This window comes from Tachysurus vachellii, chromosome 14 (assembly GCF_030014155.1).
Source record: "Tachysurus vachellii isolate PV-2020 chromosome 14, HZAU_Pvac_v1, whole genome shotgun sequence".
In the NCBI taxonomy this organism is placed as follows: domain Eukaryota; kingdom Metazoa; phylum Chordata; class Actinopteri; order Siluriformes; family Bagridae; genus Tachysurus; species Tachysurus vachellii.
The window spans coordinates 17,651,204-17,674,197 of NC_083473.1; the positions used below are offsets into that span (position 1 = coordinate 17,651,204).

At 40.5% G+C, this 22,994-nt stretch overlaps 1 protein-coding gene across 1 annotated transcript in view; it reads right to left on the bottom strand.

Moving 5' to 3' along the window:
* Positions 1 to 22,994, bottom strand: part of cspg4 (chondroitin sulfate proteoglycan 4) — a 43,841-nt gene that overhangs the window by 8,831 nt on the left and 12,016 nt on the right. Inside the window, exons 2-5 of the mRNA XM_060886852.1 lie at positions 10,230 to 10,393; positions 6,202 to 9,753; positions 4,497 to 4,967; positions 2,157 to 2,333 (exon numbers count right to left, since the gene is read on the bottom strand). Of these exons, the coding sequence (XP_060742835.1) occupies positions 2,157 to 2,333; positions 4,497 to 4,967; positions 6,202 to 9,753; positions 10,230 to 10,393 (4,364 nt within the window). The remainder of the gene's footprint in view (positions 1 to 2,156; positions 2,334 to 4,496; positions 4,968 to 6,201; positions 9,754 to 10,229; positions 10,394 to 22,994) is intronic.

Here is a 22,994-nt window from a genome sequence, read left to right on the forward strand (position 1 = left end):
GACACGAGTGAAAATAGATAACCCCAAAGAAAACCACACAGATATGTGGAGAACATGTACAGAAACCAGACCGAGATCGACTCGAGGTCAGAATCAATAGAGCTGGAGCTGTGCACCAACATGCTGCCTACACAGAGTGAAGTTTTTGCCGTCATCCATCCATCATAGTACTTATCCTACACAGAGTCACAGAGAACCATGAGTCAATCCCAAAGTCTCAAGAGGAACAAGGCAGGGGACACACTGGACACACTGGACATACAGGACGGAGTACCAACTCATCATACAAGTTAGACAAGATGCCAATCATTCTAAAAAGCATGTCTTTGGGCTGGAAACCAGAATACACAGAAGAAACACTGGAACTCCAGACACACACACAGGGTAGATACAGTATAAGAATCAAACTCTCAACACCAGGACGTGCGAGTCAAACGTGCTAACCACTAAGCCTTCATGCTTTTCACCTTTAAGTCTCACTACACTTAAAAAATATACAGTGCATTGAAATTAGTTTGTTCAGTTCTAAAAACAGTCTGTTACAAACGGAAAGCGCCATCAATGTGAGAGTAAAAAGGTCAAATGCTTGTTTAGTTCAGAACTGAGCTACTTAGGAGGAAAAGTAGATCATGATTTAATATGCAGTAAACACTATATTGGCCAAAAATATATGGACACCTGAATCACACTGACATGCCTGTTCCTGTTGAACATTCCATTCGTGATTTAGACTTTGTTTTATTGTTATTATAACCTTATTTATTTATTTATTTATTTATTTATTTATTTATTTATTTATTTAGTGAAGGCTTTTCTACTAGTTGTTGCATTGTGGATATCCATAGATTTGGCCATTGAGCCACATGGAAGGTCAGTTGTCCACATACTTTTGCCCAATATAGTGTATAAATTTCTTCACCATCCACAATCACAGGTGCTGATAAAACATAGCTAGTGATAAAATATTAGAAAAAAAAAAAAAAAAAAAACATAATTAGGAAAAAACAGATATTGAAAAGCTTCTTCCAAAATTCAGGATTTTCTCTGTGTTAAGTAAACTGAGCTGTTAAATAATTCACAGCATTAGTCACATTAACTTTGCACTTCCCCATGTCTGGACTGAAGGTGTCACTAGTATTTCTACCACACAAATGAACAATGCACGTCTTCCACCACTTGGTGGCAGTGTTACTATATATATGTGTCCAAACTGTGATTGAATTCGTGCTGGAAATTTATATTCTTACACAATGTATAACGCATATAACATTGATCAGAAGCTGTGCAGCAAATTTAATTTAAGCTCACAGTGGGAGAAGGGCTGTGCTTGAAAGAGACTTAACAAGCCATCATTAGAGCAATTAGTAATCAGTGTCTGATTGAACTACTGGGTCTCCTAGATTTTAGATAATGCAGAGACTCCACAGGCTGCTGGAATGAGAATGTGCAGTGTGTGTGTGTGAGTGTGTGTGAGAGAGAGAGAGATCCTGTTGTACTAGTGCATGTGAAATAAATGAGATAGGCGTATGATTGAGGCTTCGCATTAAATAAGTGCACGAGGCAGACAGACACGGTGCTGAGTATGTGTTTGGAGGAAGGATCTCTAATGAACACCAGCTGGAGTCTGACTGGACAGGATCTGAGGCCCTGAGCCTGTGTCCCCACTATGTTATTCATCATGTCTGATCATCTGCTGTAGGTCAGACGACACTGAACTTTCCTGCTTTAAATCAATGCTAGCTCGAAAGAAAAGAAATGAACACATGGGAGAAGAACAGGGAAGCGAGGAGTAAAAAACAGAGAGAGAGAGAGAGAGATAGTATACACAGTGTAAGCCTGGAAAAAGGCATATCATTACTTCACATTCTGTGGGAAAGTAATGGAGAATGATGATTGGCTGGCTTGATCTGTCTCCTAAAATCCAAATTCCTGCCACAGACATGGTTTTTCCAAAAATATGAGCTACCAAGCTGATGTGAGACCACAGACAACATCGGAAAAAAAAAAAAAAAAAAAAGACACTCAACTTTTCCTGTTGGTATTTTCCAACCCTGTATCTGCTCCAGAGCCTTTGAGGTTTTTGAGCCACCCTTTAATTCTAGAAAGGTTTTGGAGTTATAACAAGAGGAGCTGAGATATTTAACGCTGTACAGTACCTCCAGGCCTGTGTTGTGTATCAGCTGCGGCGCCTCGTCGTTGACAGGGATCACCGTGATGCTGATGGTGATCGGGAGGCTGCGGCGCATTAACTCAAAAGCAGTGGCGAAGAACGTGAAGTTGTCCTTTGTGGACTCGCTGCTGTCGTGAAGGTAGTAGACGGTTCCCTGCTGCACCTGAATACAGCACAGTAGAGAAAACACACAACTCAGACATAATAATAATAATAATAATAATAGTAATAATAGCTCATAACTCATGCACAGGAAATAGAAACCGTATGTTCAGACTGTAGGGAGCCGCCGCTTAATACGGCAAGATGTACAACAAAGAGGAATAGTACTTAACAATCACATCCTACACATCGAAGAGCACATTAAAGTAGCAATAAACTAATATAAATAGTTAGAACACACCATATTATACTACAGCAAAGGAATATCTCTCATAACCTGTGCTGGATTATAAGAGTAATATTTAATCATTGCACACTCATGCAGATATAAACAAAGCCTGTGTTTATATACATTTATTGTAGGCGTTTAATGCTGATGTGTTGGTGTGCTTTTACCCCAGGGGCTATAACAAAGAAATGATAGCAGATTGAACACAGCGCTGTGTGCAGATTTTAAATGGCCTCCAGATGATTGCCGCCTCACCAAAGGAACAGCTTAGTATTTTCTCTGATTGCAAGTGTTTATCTGGTACCCTGGTCCTTTAGAAAAAAAGCGACTCTACTTATTTTGACACATTTGTTCGACTAGTTCTGTTTCACACTCATGAATTCCAAGTCCTAGTGGCTGTTAAGTCTCATGCCAAGCCTAATAGTAGGAGTCTGTTGAGGAACACACAAACTGTTGCAACTGCCCTGGTTTGATATTACACTGAGCCACATGCACAGTACAGTAGCATGAAAAGAGCCACTGGTCCCACATGAGTGAATGGAGAAATTCTTACTGATGCCTGATAATGAGAATGATGCAGCCCTCCTTCATTTATGGACCATTATTCTCAGGTTTCAGCTGTTTGCACAGCCAGTCTGCAAATTTTTTCCCTCTCTCTCAGTATGGAACTCATTTAGACTGCTGCTGAATTCTGTCATCTACGGCTTCTGGTGTTATGGAACAAAGCGCTCTCTAAAGACAGAACAAAAAGGATGCTATAGAGAAACTTAGTAACATTTCAGTAGACTAGACTTTATTCGTCCATACATTTTGCAGATGAGTGTTTAGCAAGATTTCAAGGTGTCGGGTGGCATGAAATTCTTGAGGTACTTTGAAACCCTGATATTTATCCCTAATGTATCCAAGAGGATCTCACAAGAATTCTCTTACAGTAAGAGATCTCAATTTATGTGAAAAGTAGAAGAGGTTAGGGATGAGTTAGAGTTTGTAGGTTTTTCTCATGGGAACCTTCTGATTCAAATCAGCGCCTAGTATAATCTAATAATCCTAGAAATATCATCCACAAACACCAAATCGAAATAAAACTACAGAACATTTCACTTTCGATTTTTCTGTTCCAGTCCGTTTATTACAACACTGAATCAAAAGGAAGTTCAGGTTTATGATTTTCCCAGTCTGGAATTACACAGTCCATCCTAAAAGAGGAGTTATTGACAGGCTGGCACTGCACAGTCAGAGCTGTGTGTGGACGCTTTATTATAGGATTATATGGGCCAGTTTATTTTGGCTTGGGGCAACCGGACATCTCCGTCAGAGTTTCCACTGGTTCTTAAACAGAGGCGGAGCTGAAGCCAAGCCCCATACTTTACCGTTAGGAACAGTGTCTAACCACCTCCCTGAGGCTCAGCACTGCTCAGCACTTAGTGCTTTTCCACCAGAGACCAGTTATTTTACTCTCACACTTTCCTCTAGCAGACCTTTGGACCAATGCGGTAAGCATCCCACAGATAGCAGCTTCAGCAAAGCCTATTCTGAGAGGATTCAAAGAGCACTAAGATCACTGTGAACACTGTGAGATGTGAGAAATAAAAAGGAAGAAAGAGGGAAGACATTGATTCCTTTTGTCACTGGAACACAAAGAGCACCAATGCTCTGCATTACAAACAAGTGGCATGATCAAAGTCTGGCATGGCTTTTGTTCAGTGAATGGCTTATAATTAAGACGGGATTTTATTTTATGATTGTCTGGTTTAAATGATGTTGCTAATCTGGAGAGAAAATCTATTTGTCTCAAATAATATACGTTTTAGCTGTCGTTAATATCCTCAGTTTTCCCTGCTTTTTTGTCATCAGAGTTATGAAAGATTTCCGAGCAGAACAGAATGGTGAAATCCACATAGCACTCTGCAAACAGAGAAAATAAAGTGTACTCACATCATCCCAGGTGAAAGACACAAGCCCTTCTTCATCTCTGTTCTGATATCTGATTTCTCCATGCAGAGGTGCTTCCTCCACAAGGAATTCGATATGAACGGACCGGTAGAAAGGGTGCGTGATGTTAAGAATGTCTTCGGAAAGAGTCACGGCATCTCCTTCCCTCACTGTGAGGTTGGCCACTTGGACAGGTATGATCCGGGGCATGACCTCCACCTGCACCTCGAGGTCCTTGATTGTAGTGAAGCCATTACTGACATCTAGAATAAACCTGTCTTGACCCTGTAGTGAGACTGACACATATAAGACCATGCCCATGTTTATGTCCTCTTGTGTGAAAGACTGGATATAGTCCAGCACAGGAGACATTGTGCTTTCTGTATCATTGGTCAGTTTGACCAAATGACCGAGCAATGGAGTTTCTTTAATGCTGAACACTATCTCAGTAGGCGAGATGTCGGCCTGCTCCACCTGAAAGAAACATATGATGACATAAATCTTAAATTGCTTTACTATATAACATATTAATGTAATTATACTGTATATACTGTAAAAATGTGATCTGTGTTTCTCCCTAAGTTTAGTATAAATACATGTTCAGACAATTCAGTCTCCTATTCAGATTGACTCATAGCTTATAATGATAGATTTTAGGGAAAGCTGGCACAGAAATTGTAAGCAGGTTCTATTTTTTACCATCTATTATGCATGTCATGAACCTGAATAATATTAAAGACAAGGTCTTGCGATTCAAAAAGAAAGTTCAACCTGTCATTAATCTAATTGTCAGGCTTTAAACCATTTTTAAACATTTGTTAAATATTTGACCTCAGTTAAATGAATCAGATTTCACAAATGTAAGCGTTTTTCTGCGCTTGAATAACCATTTATCACCTCGTGAGATTAAAATCTCGCTTTGATGTGCGAGTCAAGAAAAATGAATAATAGTGGATGTACTACAGTCAGGTCAGTTTAAGCTTTGAGGAAACATATTCACACTTCTTTCAGCATAATTTCCATACAGTCTATGGGTTACACACTTTATGTACTTTAAAAAAGAAGGATGAAACTACAATCAAACCCATACTCTACGTTTTATGTTGCGATTTTATGGTGCACAGTGATGTGAATAGGAAAGATTAAAAAAAAAAAAAAACATTTTTCTAATTCTGTACTGATGAATATTTTGTACCCCATTAATTGTGGTATTCTTATTATAAAAAGTCGTCATAAAGTTGTAAACCAAACAAGAAACTAGATTTGTAAAGTTCGTCGCGATAAACTTTGATGTTGGCTTTGACGGTGCAAGTATTCGCAAAGGCTATGGCACAACCGGAAGACCAGTCGGTACACCAATTTAAAACTTTGTTCAGGGTATCACCCTAAAGGAGCTGGCCGAGTTTGGTGTAGATAGTTTGAAAGCTTGTTGAGTTATAAACCTCTAAAGTTTATAATGGGAGTCTATGGGGAAAAAAGGCCATTTTGGGACCCGGTACCGGAAGTACCGGTACTCGGATCACTTAGAAAAGTAAAAGCAACAAACTTCAGACCAGGGTCTACAACATATCCAAATTTGGTGCATGTGGCTCGAAAGCCCTAGGAGGAGTTACTCTTGATAAATTTTTAAGTCTAAGCTTAAATAGGAAAACAGAATGTTGGCTTCTACAAAGCCAACATAATAAGATGTCCTCAAATACGCCCTTACCCTGAGATGATCTTGATCGATGACAGAATGTTCGCCTTCATATGCAATGAGCACTATGTTGGAGGTAACTCGAGGTTCAGACATATATCCTTGCTTGAATATCTTAATTCTGAAAGTGCCTTTCTTTGACATGTTCTTTGCACTCACGGTGAAGGTGAAGGAGTCCGTGGACCGGAGGCTCTGGTCACTGTGCTCATAGGAAACTACACCTTTCTTGAGGTCTTCCTGAGTGAACTGGTTAGCCTCAACACCACTGACTATAATTCTGCCATCGCTAGGAGGAGTGTTTATTTCATATATAATTTCTGAAGCACTCCTAATGTCCATGTTGGACTCTGTGCCCAGAAGACTGGTGTCCAGAGTCTTGGTGCTGCCGTAGTCCATGACAACCATTGTGTTATTGACTACATGCAGGTACGGATCAGCTGCCTGCACCTCTAACAGTGCTGTGGTCTTGTGCAATCCGTCAGACACTAGAAGCTGAAACAGATCCCGGTCAGCACCATGATGGACAAAGAGAACATTCCCATCTCTCAGGTCTGCCTGTGTGAAACGGCTGAGAGGTTGTGAAGTGTCTGCCGAAGACACAATGTTACCTGAGAGAATTCCCATTCGAACATAAACCAGTTGAGTGTCATTAAAGCCAGAGTCATCATCCCTGAATAGTATGTCTTCAGTGGTCAATAAACGTTGGCCATTTCTTACCACATGAAAAGGTTTATTAATGACTCTTTGAGGTACATAATCATTTCTGGATTGAATTGCTATGTTAAACGTTCCTTTCAACACCTCCTGTCCTTCAGCCTGCACATTAGCGCTAGCTGTATTTACTTCAAAGACGAGAAAGGTGAATTGGTCGTGGTTGGTCTCTGAGCCATCATGTTTATAGATGAGCCTGTTTAAGAGTATATCTTCATTACTGAAGACTTGAATTGCACCGTCGAACCTTTGCACGCCAGGAGGCGAGTCCCGAATGAGATGTCCATGCACAGGGTCTTCTACGATCCTGTAGACAAAGTCTGTGGACTGCGGAGACTGCACCCAGAGGTGTTCTTTACTAAGGGCACTTTCATTCCCTTCTAGCACCAGCAGTCTCTCATTTGTTAGCACAGGTATATTGGAGACAGCCTTGACACTGATTGGGTATGTGTATAATTGAGAGTACTCATCCTCTGCAAAAACCTTAAATTGAAAATTGTCCTCCGTATCAAAAGCACTGTGAATTGTGGGTCTGTAACTGATATGTCCAGCCTCAATATCATGTTGGGTGAAGCTGTCTTTATCTGAAAGATCTCTATCCTGCAACATCAAGGAACCTAGTATCGGACGCTTCCAAATGACGTATCTGATAAAAGCTGAGTCAATATTTTTCCCTTTTATCATAGCTTCTAACTCAGATTGTTTGATAACTCTTGATTCCCTTGATACAATTTCAAGAGGGACGATATTTACCGTTACTACCTGAGCAGGCATGATCTTAATGATGAAGGTATTGTCTGGAAGAGAGAACTGTCCGAGCTGAATGTTAAAATGCATATACTCTGTTTCTGTTTCCTCCAGATGAGCTGATGTTGTAGTACTGTACATAAGTCTATTCTGCTCCAGATCAGACTGAGAAAATTGTGTCACTCTCTTTGGCACACTGTCATGTCCAATAATTTTCAGTTCTCCAAATCTTAACGGTTGTGTGATATTGAATATGATATCTCCATTTTTGGGAGTGGCAGACACAGCCAGGTTCTCTATCCCTATGGTGGAGTTGCCTCCCTGAATGAGTTGTAGTCCTGTGTTTGTCACCAGGCTTAACTGTGGTTGAGTTACTGCCAGCCCAAAGGTGGCTGAATGGCTGTTCTGATTACTGTCTGAAACTTTTAGGGTAAGTGCATCCACTGAGCCTCCTTTGTGGACATAGTAAATAAGTCCATCCTTGAGCTGTCTGCAGGTGAACTCTCTCAGGTTCCTGCCAGGGTGCTCTGAATTCTGTATGTAACCATGAGGGTCTGGATCTGAGGTAACAGTAACAATCAACTTGTCACACCGCTGGTCAGAATCAGCTATTTTGACAAGGTTGGGGCTTAAACGAGTGCGTCCATTTGCTGTGATGGCAATGTCTCCACCGCTAAGCTGGGGTATGTCATTGACAGGAAGAATTTCCACTGGAAGCATGTATTGGTGGGGGGTTTTCAAACACTCTGGGAGGTTGGAACCATGAGCAACTACTTCTAGTTGGATTTTATCATTGTACTTTTCATTACCATCATGAAGATACTTAATCTTTTTATTCACCACATCTAGAAGTGTAAATTTGCGCCTTGTGTTGACGTTCATGTCTACTAGCCCAAACCAAGGATCACTCTGAAGGGTGAAGATAATTTGCGACTGTCGTATTCCTGCAGCATTTAGGTTGAGCGTTGGGTTCAGGTTGTGTATATCTATAAAAGCTTCTCCCCCCTCTGGAACCAGGAGAGGGGTGATGTCCAAGAGCTTAGAGACATTTCGAAAGATCTCTGGCATGTCTTCTGTTGGTAAACAGTGTCTATTATCTGGGGTTACATCCACATATGTTATCCGTGTCGGGGCTGAAGTTGTGGATGTTTCATCGTAATAGGTGGAATATTCTTCATAATCTTCTCCTTCACATCTGACATGAACATCTTTGGTGATCAGGGCATCCTGTAGACTTCTTTCTTTCTGGTTCACCTTGATTTCTCCTAAGCAGCCAATGAAAGACTCTGATGTAATCTCCTCTTCCATACGAGACAGATGGCTATCACGGAACACGTCTTTCATTTTCCCCTGGATACCTCCTAAGTACAAATTTCCCACAAGGTCCAGTTTTTCTGATCCATCTAGAGGAGCCGAGACAGACTGACTATCCACTGTTATCTCAAAAGTGTTTGAATCAAGCTGCATTCTTATCCTGTGCCACTGATCATCTTCCAGCTGTACTTTCGTGTTGTGCAGAGTTTTCATGCCACTGCCCATATCTGCCACAGCTTTTAAGTACCCTCCAATCACACCCAATGCAATGAAATCAGACCCGTCACCTGGATGAAAGAGAAGCAGAGCATCTTCAATAGTAGTTTTCATCAGAAATTCTATATTGCGAGAACCGCTGTTAGATCTAGTCCAGGTTGGGAAGGACACAAAAGACTCTGGACTGATAAAGTTGGTAGCCTCCCCGTCTCCTGCTTCAAACTCACTGCTGCAACCATCTTTAGTGTCATGGCAGAGAGGTGCAGCTGATGATAAAATATTAAACTGATGAGACTCAAACTTTATTTCACTCATACAGCCACGGAGGAAGGGGACAGCGGTGCTGAGGTACTCAACATCCAAGTCTCTTACGCCTCCAAGGAACACTCCCATGTCAATACTGAGGTCCTCTTCCTTTCCAGGCATGTCAGCGAATGTTGTAAAAAGCCGATCTACAATCAGGGTGAGTTTGTTTTCTTGTAGCAAAAGAGAAACATGATGATCTATAAGATTGTTAAGTTGCACACCAGAGGAGGAGCTCAGCAACACTTCCCCTGATCCCATATCTATTCTTGCCTGTGGAATCAAGCACAAATTTAAGCATTATTTATTTATATATTTATTACATTTCTTCTGCAAGGCATTAGGATTAATATAATACAAACCTACACACACACACACTCTCACACACACAAAGGACTACCACTTCAGACATATGCCTGGTGTCATTTGGCCTTGAGTCTAAATATTCTCTTTAAGTGCTGACAGATATAAACTCAGATGTTCAGCTCACTCCTACTAAAGGAGAGATTAGGACAACAAGTCTAAATAAATATAATGCATCCCAAACCAAATGACAATGCATATGAAAGACAAACTGTGTCTTTCCAAAAAAGAGAAATATAATTGAATTACATTTATAATTCGACATATAAACTTGATCATCTCTTATCAACAGTAAGAATTTAAGGACTTATATACCATAGTATAGTTGATATATATTAAAGAAAAAATATTGTTTGGTCCCATAACAATGTATTTGTGCTTCTCACCTGTAACCTGCCATTGACGAGCTCCAGAGACAGGTAGTCTCTGTTTCCAGCAGCTAGGAGAAGCAGCCCACTGCGTCTGCTTGTCTTAAACTGGAGTGACAGATGAAAACTTAACAGATCCTGCACCACATCCATCCGGCAGTAGCTGTCCCCGAAGTATGAAACTGAAAACAAAAAAAAGAGTAGCATGATGTATGATGCATTTAGCTTCTACAGCTTTTGTGTAATTCAGGAAAAAAAAAGTAATGTTTTACTATTTACTAACAAATACTATGTTACAGCATTTTTTTCTTTTAATACAGAACTCTTTTGCATAAGATTCTATCAAGTTAACACGTTTCGATTTGCCGATTTTATTCCATTCTTCTGTGTAAAGATACTCCAGCTGTAAAGCGATCTCCTGTACACAGCCCTCTTCAATCCATTCCACATTGTTTTTGTTAGGATCTTGATTAACGCTCTGTAACGATCTAGTATTTTATGCTAACCATTATTTTCTCTTTTCTCCATCGGATAATGCTGCAGAAAAAAAGCTCCATAGGATAATGCTGCCACCACCATGCTTCACTGTGGGTATGGGGTTCTGTGGGTGATACTGTAAGCTCTCTTGTTTTTGTGCCAAACATCTTGTAATAATTACAGTATGATGAAAGTTCTGAAGTTTAAGCTTGTTCTCTTCAGACCATAATACATTTTGCGACATGGCTTTTGTTGATTTAGGCAGGCTTGGATCTTCGATTTATTTATTTATTTATTTTGGTGTCTAAACAGCCAACCCCATAACCCAGATGTGAAGAATACGTGAGATTGGTGTCACACACAGAGACTAATCAGCGTTGCCAGATATTCCTGCAGCTCTTCTCATGTTGCTGTAGAGCTCCTGGCAGCCTCCTTTAGGAAATTTTGGAGGGACGTCCTGTTCTCGAGGATTTTTCTATTTGTTGATGATAGCCTTTCACAGTGTTACATGTTGCAGCTAATATTTAGAAATTCTTTAGCAGTTGGATGAAACCAAGATTATGTAAATGAAAAAAAAAAAAAAATCCTACAGAAAGAACAGTGGGGTTAAACAGAGTCACTGTATAAAAATGACTTTTGAAGGTGAGTTTGAATGTGATTTGTTCATTCGGATTATAAAAGGGTTATTCAAATTTTTTTATGGTAATGTTTATGATTATAATCACAGTAAATGTGGAAAAAGATCTTTCAATATTTACCAAAGATTAATTTGAGTTGTGTAGTTGTGTAGTAGACTGTCCACTGTATGCTGCTAATGTACAGGACAAATGCTATGATACACCACAGATATATGACTGGTACGTTGATCGAATCTTACACAGCTGCCAAAAAAAAAGAAAAGAAAAATAGGAAAATGGGAACGGTTGTAGAAAATGCTTAGATGATTCATAACCCCATGAGGATGTTTGGCTGCCAGCAGTGCTACAGATTTTCCCAGGCTTTGGCTGCGTGATGTCTGACTCTGTGCAAATTCAGCCACCTGTTCAGCACAAATCTCATCAGAAAAAAACTCAAACACAACACACTCTTCCCTCTCTACCAATAGTATATACACAGGAAGTGAATTGCTTCCCATTGCTTTCACTCTTGAACCGTGCTGAGCAACAGCACTAGGTCTCATAGGCAAGCGTTTCCAAGGCCTGAGCCAAGCGATAGAGATTAATGCACATTTTACAACCTCCTACGCAATCTAGAGACTAGAAGTCACTTCACTATGACCCCTGGAAATACCCTCCATGTAGTTTTAACACTGGAATAGAGCTTCGCGGCCTACATATGCATATGAGAATATTTTCCAAAAGAGCTGATTTTATCAGGGATTATACACAGACAGCATGAAAGCCTTCAATCTTTCATTAATGGCTCACAATACATAACTTTCAAAGACTTCATATTTGGTGGAAATTGAGTAAGACTTCAAGCAATAGTAGAAAACACAGTATTTCATGTACTGAAGCCTTTCTGTATCTCTTATGAAGTTTCACACGCTGTCATTTTCTCATTGAATCATGGTCGGTCGTTTCATATGAAATGTGAATTGCTGCTAATCTGCAACTCTTTTTCATATCTAATCATCTGGGATGTGGTTTGCCTTCAGCAGGACAAAAGAAAAGCGAAGGTAAAAATAAGTGTCGATACTCCAGAAATCCAAAGTTGGTGAGTAACGCACATAGAAAGACACATAGAATGACTCGATTGGACGGCACTTTTAACCCACAATAAAATTCTAGACATACAGTAAATATGCAGGATGCAAATATGCAGTGTCATATGAGGTGCATTCATCTTTTAGCAGTGAGAAATTGGGATGTGTTTTAGAGTTGACTAAACTACTAACCGAAACGTTAGGAGGAAATATACAGGGGTAAACACAGAGCTTAAACAACTTAGTTGGATATTAGACTGGATATAGTCATATTTCTCCCTCATCAGTTTGCATGTAACAGTGTAGGTTTGGAAATTCAGGAGCAACACATAAATAGTTTGAAGAGAAATACTGTGGTTAATTTACAACAGCTTCATATTTTGTACATAATGGATGGCTTCATTATTACAGTTCACGTAAGATCCATTCTGAATTAATTTCCACGGTGCACAATACAAATAATGACGTCTCAGCAGTACGGATATCCTGAATCAAGGTTCATTGCTGCATACACTTTGCTTTTCTTTGGTTATGTTAATAAACTTGTGGTTAGAAAACAATAACACTGCAGAACAATCCTGTTAGCTAACATTAGCAACTTTTCTTAAATGTAAACAAATCAAATCAAATCAAATCGAATTTTATTTGTCACATACACATACATACAGAGTACGACATGCAGTGAAATGCTTTTTACGTCTTTCCGGTATTCAAACATAGACACTTTGTTTTTGTATTGAAAAGGAAATTTGATCTAAACAAAAAAAAAAAAAAAAAAAATCAAGGAAATCAAACCACAGATAATGCAAATAATTCTATTGGTTTTATGGAACAAATACACTAACAAATACATTTTCTTTCTGTTAACCAACATGGCTGTTTCTCTTCAGCAAATGAAATGAAGAAATTTCACAAAAGTCTGGTGTAATGTGTTGAATGTGAGGACATGTAATGAATGTGTTTAAGATGTATTTGCTTTGATCAGGGTTGCAGAAGAAGCCCGAATGACAAGCAGTATTAAAAGACATAGTTCTCTCACCAAGGTTCTCGCATATTTTGGAATTATCAAACGTTTTCCATAAATGAGATTAAGTTACAACAAAAAACAACACATATTGTGTTGGCAGTGCAACAGCAATCCAGCTCAGCAGGAACCACACGTTTGGCAAGACTAGCTATATAACACTGAGCAACATGTACAGAGTTTATTAACTCCTGGTTTTAAATGTACAGGCAAATCCAAAGGCTGAAGTTTAATACACTGAACCTAATATGTAACTACCTTCTCATTACTCCTTCTTTTTTGTGCTGACTTTACATTTTTTACTCTTACAAATGCAGATATACTGTATGAGAGAGCTACACAGCATGTTGTTTAAATTGTGCATGTAAGATCGTGCCTTAGTTTTGTACATAACAAGCCATGTGTACATTTTCATACAGGATGTAGCCTATTTACACTGTATGTTTATATGGATGTGTGTGTGTGTGTGTGTGTGTGTGTGTTTGTGTTTGGCTCTGGCCAGGTCTGATGGCTACGAAGGATGATGAATGGCACGGTTTATGTTTACAGATCTCATGAGGAACTTTGCATGCCTTTCTTTATACACTTTTAACGAATCTTCCCCTCGTCTCAACCCCTCAAACCCAACTCCAACTCTCCCTGCTGCTTTCAGTGGCCAATCACATGTCTGAAATGAGAAACAACCACAGTAAGGCTGCAGAAAGTTCCACTCAGCCAGTTCTTAGCATTAAAAAAAAATCTGCACATGTTACATTTCTATGAAGGTTCACCATGGCAACCGTTTTACTTTCTAAGTAAACCGTCAACTTGTGTTCGTGCTACACAATTATGGACCTCAGCCTATAAATAGTGGTTACATTGGTTTGCTGATATGTTGTTCTGGTAGTGATGCTATGCTGGTAATTATAGGACACATTAGACAGAATGAGGCACTGTGTATGACAACCTTCTGTGTATTTAGCAAACGTAAACGTGGTTGCAAATGAGCTCGGAGCTACTGTCACATAAATACAAAGGCAATCATGAGGAAAAAAAAGCATGGACGTCTATACTGTGTGTATTTGTTACACACAGACTAGGTAGTGTATAGAACGCTCCGTTTTAATGGGAATCAGCTTCAGGCATAGACGAAATATTACATCGCTCCATAATGAACTCAGACATGAAAACAGATAATCAGTAAATTAAGCGAGTGGTGGTGGTGCTGCTTGATTCATGGCTATTCTCACCCATAAAACATTCATAATGAAGTGCACCATCGACTAGGCCCCTTTATTAGAAATAATTAAGACCGCTTAGGGATTGAGCCAGGCGGTGTTTGTTTGTTAATGTTATTTAAAGCAGCTGTAGCATGTAGATTTTTTTTCTGTGTGAAGACAACCTGGAATGTTACTCTGGTGTTTTATAGAGCCAAAGAATTCTGTTTTGCTTTCCTCTATGAGGCTCCGGTTTACAACTGACCTGAAGTCTGCACAGTAACATCAAATCAAACTGCAAACCAACTCAGCATCCCTTAGCGCTCCAATTCACAAAGATCCTCAGAGGAGTCCAGGCATGAGTGGAATAAAAAATACAGGTCTCGCTATAATCCATACGGCAACCTACATTCTCTTGGAGAGAACTCTGTGAGGATATGTAAGGTCCTCAAAAAAAACAAAAAAACAAAACCCCCACAGTACTGTGTTAAAAAGAAACTTTTATGTCTCACTACCATTCTTTATTAAAATTACAAACTAATTTCGCTTACTACAAGAAGATGCAGGAGACAGGATGCATCATCTGTGTAAGTGTGTAAGTGACACATACTGTATTCGTATATAGGTGTTTTTTTTTTTCATTGTATTTTCCTCACTGCATTGTTCAACCTTGGGGGGTGAGTAAGATTGAAGGGTGAGAGGTGATTGGTGCAGGAAAAGTCCTCCATCTGGAGAGAAAATCACCTTAAAACTTTCCAGAACCTCTTTTCCCTTCCCCCTGCTTTCTGTGTAAAATAATCCAAACCTCACAGGCCTTAATCGAATTCATATTGAACTCATGGTAAGTGCTGGGTTTCATGTTTACTTTGCAGTACCTCGTATATAAAGCATCGGGGAAAACCAGGGGGCTCAGTCATGCGTTACACTACTACAATACTGTATTCCTGTATTCCCAAGTCACTCCATGCTGTGTGAACAGACTTAGTACGAGCTGCACCACACCACTCTGAGAGACTCACGACGTTCATCATAAACAGTGCTGCTGTATGATCTCACTCACCTATCAGCTTTTTGTAAGAAAAACAGCAGGCGGATGGGTCGCACTGTGTGAATGAGAGCAGGACTGCATTCTGACTCTTCAGCACAAAGAGCTGCTCTGTGGGCTGCTGACAGTCACACTAGTGTTTCGACTCACCGAGCGGCAGGGTGGTGCTGCTGAAAGCACTGTAATTATTACCGAACTGTCGAGAAACATGTTTATTTATTCTGGGTTGATGTTTGCGTAAAGAAGGAGTGTAACTCTTCTGTCTTGTCCAGACGTGAAAGTGTCCAATGGTAGACGCTTGAGCAGCGTTTACTTGTACTGTATGTGTGTGTGTCTTGTAACAGGGAATACATCCATGTTTATTCCTGCTTTACTTCCCTGCTTGGATTCTGACCCCTGTGACTCCTAATATCTGGGACCACATGCTTACTGCCCATTTGTTTTCAGGACACTGACAACGTCCTGGAGAGGAGATGAGGAGAACGGAGGAGGGGAGGGGTCAGCAAGGGCAGGAAATGCTGACGTCTGGACCTCCTTACCAAAGGTTTTAGAAACGTGTCCTAATATATCTTGGGCATTATGTTGGTTTCTTCTGTAGATGACAATAATAACGACTACGCCAGTTGCGCTAAACACAGTGCGTCTTTGTGCAGCTGCATTGCATAATCAAACTGTGAACAATCTCTGAAGTGCTTAACACCGGACAATGGTAACTTTGTGCTCAACATTTCCACTGACAGTGTGGAAAACCGTACATTGTATCACCGAGCATGCTCACGAATGAGCAAAAATCGCAGGAGATTTAACCTCGCCCTGCTGCTTTTTGCTGAAATTGTTTCCTTTATTATTTTTTGCTCTTTCTGAAACTCTACTGAAAAGTGTGCAAACGTGTATCTGTCTTTTCTACGCATGTATTAGAAATAGTTTCGAGCATTTGATCAAAATGGGAATTTAATTCTTTGCAGCTGAAAGCACAGGATGCTCAGTCGACCCTGCTTAGGCCCCTTGCTTATGTTATGTCTTCAGAAAGGCTCATAAATGCTTTTCCAGCAGAACCCCCAGCTCCCAAACCTTCCCTAAAGCCTTCAGGGAACTCCCTCTTTAGCAGTAGCTGCTTACGCCACTGTTTCCACCAGCTACTGTTTCTCCACCGCACCCAGTTCTCGTCTACTCTCTTGTACCCGGTCATTAGTAAGACATCACGACCTCACTGCCTCCTGGCTCTCTCACACTGCTAAAAAGAAACACTCTGTTCAGTTGGAGCTATTCATCTGAAGTCACAGTATTTAGTTTGTCAGCAACAGACAGCGTCACTCTGACGTCAACCGTGCCTCCTAAATCCAGAAACAAAGCTGGGGACGATCGAGCAAGACAGATTTTTTCAAGGTTACATTGTGCTGCTTTAAAATTGTTCATAAAGACCTTTCCAAACCAACAGAAGATGGTTGCGGTTACAGTCAGTTAGGTGAGACTCTTTGCAATGGTTTCAGGTAAGAAGCTAACAACGAATTAGCAGGTTTAGCTTGCTAGTCAGCTAACATGCCTAATTTATAGCACCTTCACAAACCTACATAGCTTGCCTAAAACCTAAGGCTAGATAGCTACTGTAGGTCAGGTTCTTTCTGAGACGCAGACACGTTAAAGTAGTTGCAACTTTCTTCCGCATAACAAATGAGTTTATGAAGACTTGTTGGGCAGCACATTGGTTTTTCAATGCAACGACGATATCCTTGATCTTGTTATTGTAAAACGTTATCATACATAAAATCTGGGATTTTACTTAATATGGTTTTAGAACTTTGAAATATTTAAAACAAATAAAATTCACTCTTCAGTATCTTCAATGTCTAATATTGGATTCTGCACTATTTCTAGCTTCCTATTAAAATGATTGTGTGTTTTAACATTCCTATTAAATGTTATTAAAATGCGTGATATTGTTTGTTAACTGCTTTGTACAAAAGGTCAGATTTGATCTAGAAAAGGATCATAAGGTTTTGCATTAAACTTGTAGAGTCTATGTAGCTCATGTTCTCAATGTTCTAAATTTTAGACCCCACTGTATATGTTCAGGGGGGCACGGTGGCTTAGTGGTTAGAACGTTCGCCTCACACCTCCAGGATTGGGGGTTCGATTCGTGCCTCCTCCTTGTGTGTGTGGAGTTTGCATGTTCTCCCCGTGCCTCGGCAGTTTCCTCCGGGTACTCCGGTTTCCTCCCCCGGTCCAAAGACATGCATGGTGGGTTGATTGGCATCTCTGGAAAATTGTCCGTAGTGTGTGATTGCATGAGTGAATGAGAGTGTGTGTGTGCCCTGCGATGGGTTGGCACTCCGTCGCACAGGCTCCCCGTGACCCGAGGTAGTTCGGATAAGCGGTAGAAAATGAATGAATGAATGTATATGTTCAGTCACTGCAGAACTGTCTTTAGCTGCGGACAGGAAGCCAAGCGATAACAATCTTCTAGACTAGAAAATGTCAGTTTAACACCAAGAGAATGGCAAATTTTAGCTGACATGTCAAGTCAAAGAATCTTTTAGAAGTGACCCCAGTCAGGTTTTAGTCTGCAGTAACGACTGTGTCTATGCCTGTGTGTGCGTTATTTCATATGAAATGCACCAGATGTGTATTAGATATCTGTTAAATGCATACACACATAGAGTCGAATAGCACTTCATGTCTTTTAGTGCTAATACAAAATAATAATCGAATAACATTTTAGCCAAAATGTCAAACCGAATTCTAACTAAAATTCTTGAGATTTTCTTCAGCAAGTTTCTAAAAGTATCATTAGGTTGCTAGGCAACTCAGGTCATTTCGCAACCAGGTTGTATGTACACCAGTCTTAGCCATTAGTCTTAGCCATAGACGCGTGACCCCTCCCACAAGTCATTAAGTATCTGATATCATTTGTAGATTTTTCTACAATTTTTTTTGACCTATGCTGCATCTGAATAAAAAAATTTCAACATCTAAATCAGAGAAACCAAAGAAAACCCAGATCCTATTAAGGATATTCAGATGGTCTCCTCAAACCTGAGTTCAACAAGTGACTTTGAATCAACATGGCTGCTCACAGTTAGTGCTTTTTACCTTTAAGGGAGTTATACGGTATATAATAGTATTTAGTTTAGTTCCATCACCATACAGACATATTCATTCAAACCAGTCCTCACTGCTGAAAATGATGTAAGTGAAATAAGCTTCCAGATCTTACAAGCTGTCTGCTGTCTTCCGAGTAGAGGATTGAACTAGAAATGCTGTTTAGCTGATTCCCTTAAGCTAAGCTTACAGATGTCAGATGAAATACTACGCTAGCTACTTCCCTGAAAATTCCCACCAAGTGTACATGGCTCGTTCACCATTAAAGTACACATAGTTTAGCGCCTTATCAGGCCTTGATACGAGGTGACGGATCTCCCTGCTACATTTCAACCTTTGTTAGTTCCTCACAACTGTGGATCATGCTCGCACTCCGCTGGGACATTTAGATTCATGGCTTAAACGTGTGCTCAGCAAGGGATCCTACATCCCCAGCACGACTGTAACAGCCTCGCGTTTCCAAACCCCAATTCTATTTTTCTGTCTTGCATGTCTCCTGCTCTATTCTCACGGCTAATCACTTGCAAACATATACATTACACTCAGAAGAGAAAGATTTTTCCCGATAACTCGCAGGCATCTGTCTGTTGATGGCTGTTCTCTTCTCTATTAACAGGAAGATATTTATTAGAAGTCTTTAGCATGCCCATGCTGCAGATGTCTGCCAGACATCCACAACTAAAACACCAATAAAACGCAGCTTTACATATTATGTCGACAAGATCACAGAATGGTTCAGATGAAGGCTCTTGCTCTGTAGGTCGACTGGCTTTATGCCCGCATGGATTTCATCGTATCGACATCTCTCGATCTGTAACTTGTTAGAATTTACAACACTAGGACATGTGAGTGACTTATTGGTGGTGCTTTTCTCATGGTGAGCTCACTGTGAATATTATGAAGAATTATACACGCAAGTCTATAGACATCTCAGTTCATCCTACGTGTTTGTGTGTGTGCTACTACAAGCCTTTTGTGAATGTCTTCATGCTAACGGTCTTCTCTGTCTATCTAACAGAACACTAGCAAAAGTCGAAGAAACTTTTAGAAGTAAAGATTTTGTCCGCAATTGTCAACAACTCTGTGTGTGTTCTTTCATATGAAATGCACCAGAAGCGCCTCTGTAAAAAGCATACACACATATAATCGAATAGCACTTCCTGACTTTTAGTGATAAAATAAAATAATAAGCGTATGACATTTAGCCAGAATGTCAATCCGATTTCTTAAAAAAATTCTTGAAAGATTCTTCAGTCTGATTATAAAAGTATCGGCAGGTTTCTAGGCAACTCAGGTCAGACATCGAAGGAGATTACAGGTTAGTATCAGGCTTAGAAACGTGACTCCGCCCACAGGACATGATTTATCTGATATCTTTTCTATACTTTGCTTGACATGTTACGTGTTCGACTAAAGATCGTCCGACATCTAACTCATAACATTATTATGTAAACATTCACTCATCTTCTACCGCTTATCCGAACTACCTCGGGTCACAGGGAGCCTGTGCCTATCTCAGGCGTCATTGGGCATCAAAAGGCAGGATACACCCTGGACGGAGTGCCAACCCATCGCAGGGCACACACACACACTCTCATGCACTCACACAATCACACACTACGGACAATTTTCCAGAGATGCCAATCAAACTACCATGCATGTCTTTGGACCGGGGGAGGAAACCGGAGTACCCGGAGAAAACCCCTGAGGCACGGGGAGAACATGCAAACTCCACACACACAAGGCGGAGGCGGGAATCGAACCCCCAACCCTGGAGGTGTGAGGCGAACGTGCTAACCCCTAAGCCACCGTGCCCCCCTATTGTGTAAACAGATATTAAGAAATATTTGTGAATAGACATGTGTGACATTTAACTTGTGCACATTGAAAATGAAAAATACCAAATACCAAATTTTGCCGATTTTGCTTTATAATCTGACTTACAGTACAAGGCAGAACTCACGCACAACACTACAGTCACGCTAAACATCTTCCATTGTTCCTGCTGCAAAAATATTCAGCTGTATACAGCATTTTTTCAAAAGAGGTGAAAAAAAGAGTCTTCGTTCTAATCAGATGCTAACTACAAGCAGACTCAATATTCCATCATAGCTAATGTGACTTTTAACAGTATTCTGGGACTGTTTATCCAGCATGTTACTTCTCGAGGAGGTGAAAACATCTTATTTGTTAAACATAATTTACCAACAGACGGCACAAGGTACCAATTTGCGAAGCGCTTTAACATTATTAAAATTTGTGCTGCATATTCCGACGTATTCTGTCACATTTCAGGGGCCTGCTGGGTGAACAGCAATACTTCCTGCGTCTAATTTGTGATTTCTAATTTCACGGTCGCTTAATAGGAAGCGGTGAGGTGTGCCTGCTTCGCCGTTTGTGGTGGTGGGTGGGGTGGGGTGGGTGCTGGCGAGATAGAGAAGGACATACATTCAGGCAGATCCATTAGCATTCATTAGGAGAAAGAGGATCAGCAGCCTCTAGCGCACACGGCCTGCTTATTAAACACGCTGCTTTGCCTTTCACTTCATCTGAGCTTAACCTGACTCTCAGGGAGGACAGACACGAAATAGTGAGATTATCAGAGATCATCAGTTTTCCTCTTATTGAACATGAGGTCAGGATTTCATCAATTCAGTTGCTTTCGTAAAAGAAGAAAACACACCAGAACCAGTGGTAAAATTCTTCACATTTCTGGTGCCATTTGAGAGCAAATTTAAATACACGATATGTGATGATTAATCTGAAAATTAGAAAATGTGTGCGAATAAATGTGTGCGAACCTAGCAGTCGAGCTTCAGAAGGTCTGAACTCCAGAGCAGCTTTTATTGGCCAAGGATCGTCCAACAGAAACAGACCAGCGTGCAACCACAGTTCGTTCATTTAAGAAAGTCATGTAAATAAAGTAGTCTGTACCATAAACTTCACATCATTTGGAAACTCCAGCATTTATCAGCTTCCTTCTTCCACAGGGGAAGTAGAGCATCACGGTGGCATTGATTCCAGGCAAAATGTTAAAAAATGTGCTTCCAGGAAATCCAGTAAACCCCAACCAATCCAATCAGATCACGACTTCTAGAAGTGTTTCTAATTTTATGTTATTTAGATATTAAATTTAAACCAGATGTTCAGACAAAGGTTCCTGGGCGTGATGTCTGAGGCTAGGGATTAAGTAGCTTGCTAGGTTAGCTAGTTCATTCATTCATTCATCTTCTACCGCTTATCCGAACTACCTCGGGTCACGGGGAGCCTGTGCCTGAGCCTCTCAGGCGTCATCAGGCATCAAGGCAGGATACACCCTGGACGGAGTGCCAACCCATCGCAGGGCACACACACACTCTCATTCACTCACACAATCACACACTAGGGACAATTTTCCAGAGATGCCAATCAACCTACCATGCATGTCTTTAGACCGGGGGAGGAAACCGGAGTACCCGGAGGAAACCCCCGAGGCACGGGGAGAACATGCAAACTCCACACACACAAGGTGGAATCGAACCCCAACCCTGGAGGTGTGAGGCGAACGTGCTGACCACTAAGCCACCGTGCCCCTCAGGTTAGCTAGTTAACTCATGTAAATTCATACGTTTCAGTATATCTAGCAAAAACTACCAGTGACCAAACAACTATTTTAATTTTAATACTACAAGATAATGCTTTACCACTGCAAAATATTGAACATTCTGGCTAACTAGTACAGCTCACTCAGCTAGGTTTCAGATCCTCAGAGAGTTCTTTGCCATGAGGTGCCATGTTGAACCTCCAGTGACCAGTATGAGAGAGTTAGAGCGATTTAACAGCAAATTTAACACACCTGCTCCCTGTTCACACCCGAGACCTCATAACAGTAACACGTCACATGACACCGGGAAGAGAAAATGGCTAATTGGGACCAATTTGGACATTTTCACTTAGGGGTGTACTCACTTTTGTGGCCAACGGTTTAGTCATTAATGGCTGTGTGTTGAGTTATTTTGAGGGGACAGCAAATGTACACTGTTATACAAACTGTACACTCACTACTTTACATCGTAGCAGTTCAGAAGTGTCAGTTCTTCAGTGTTGTCACATGAAAATATATAATAAAATATTCACAAAAATGTGAGGAGTGTATTTACTTCTGTGAGATACTGTACTGTACATACATGAAACAAGTCAATTCACAAAAGCCGTGTTTGATTAAATAATGATAAATAAAGCATGTGTGTTTGAAATG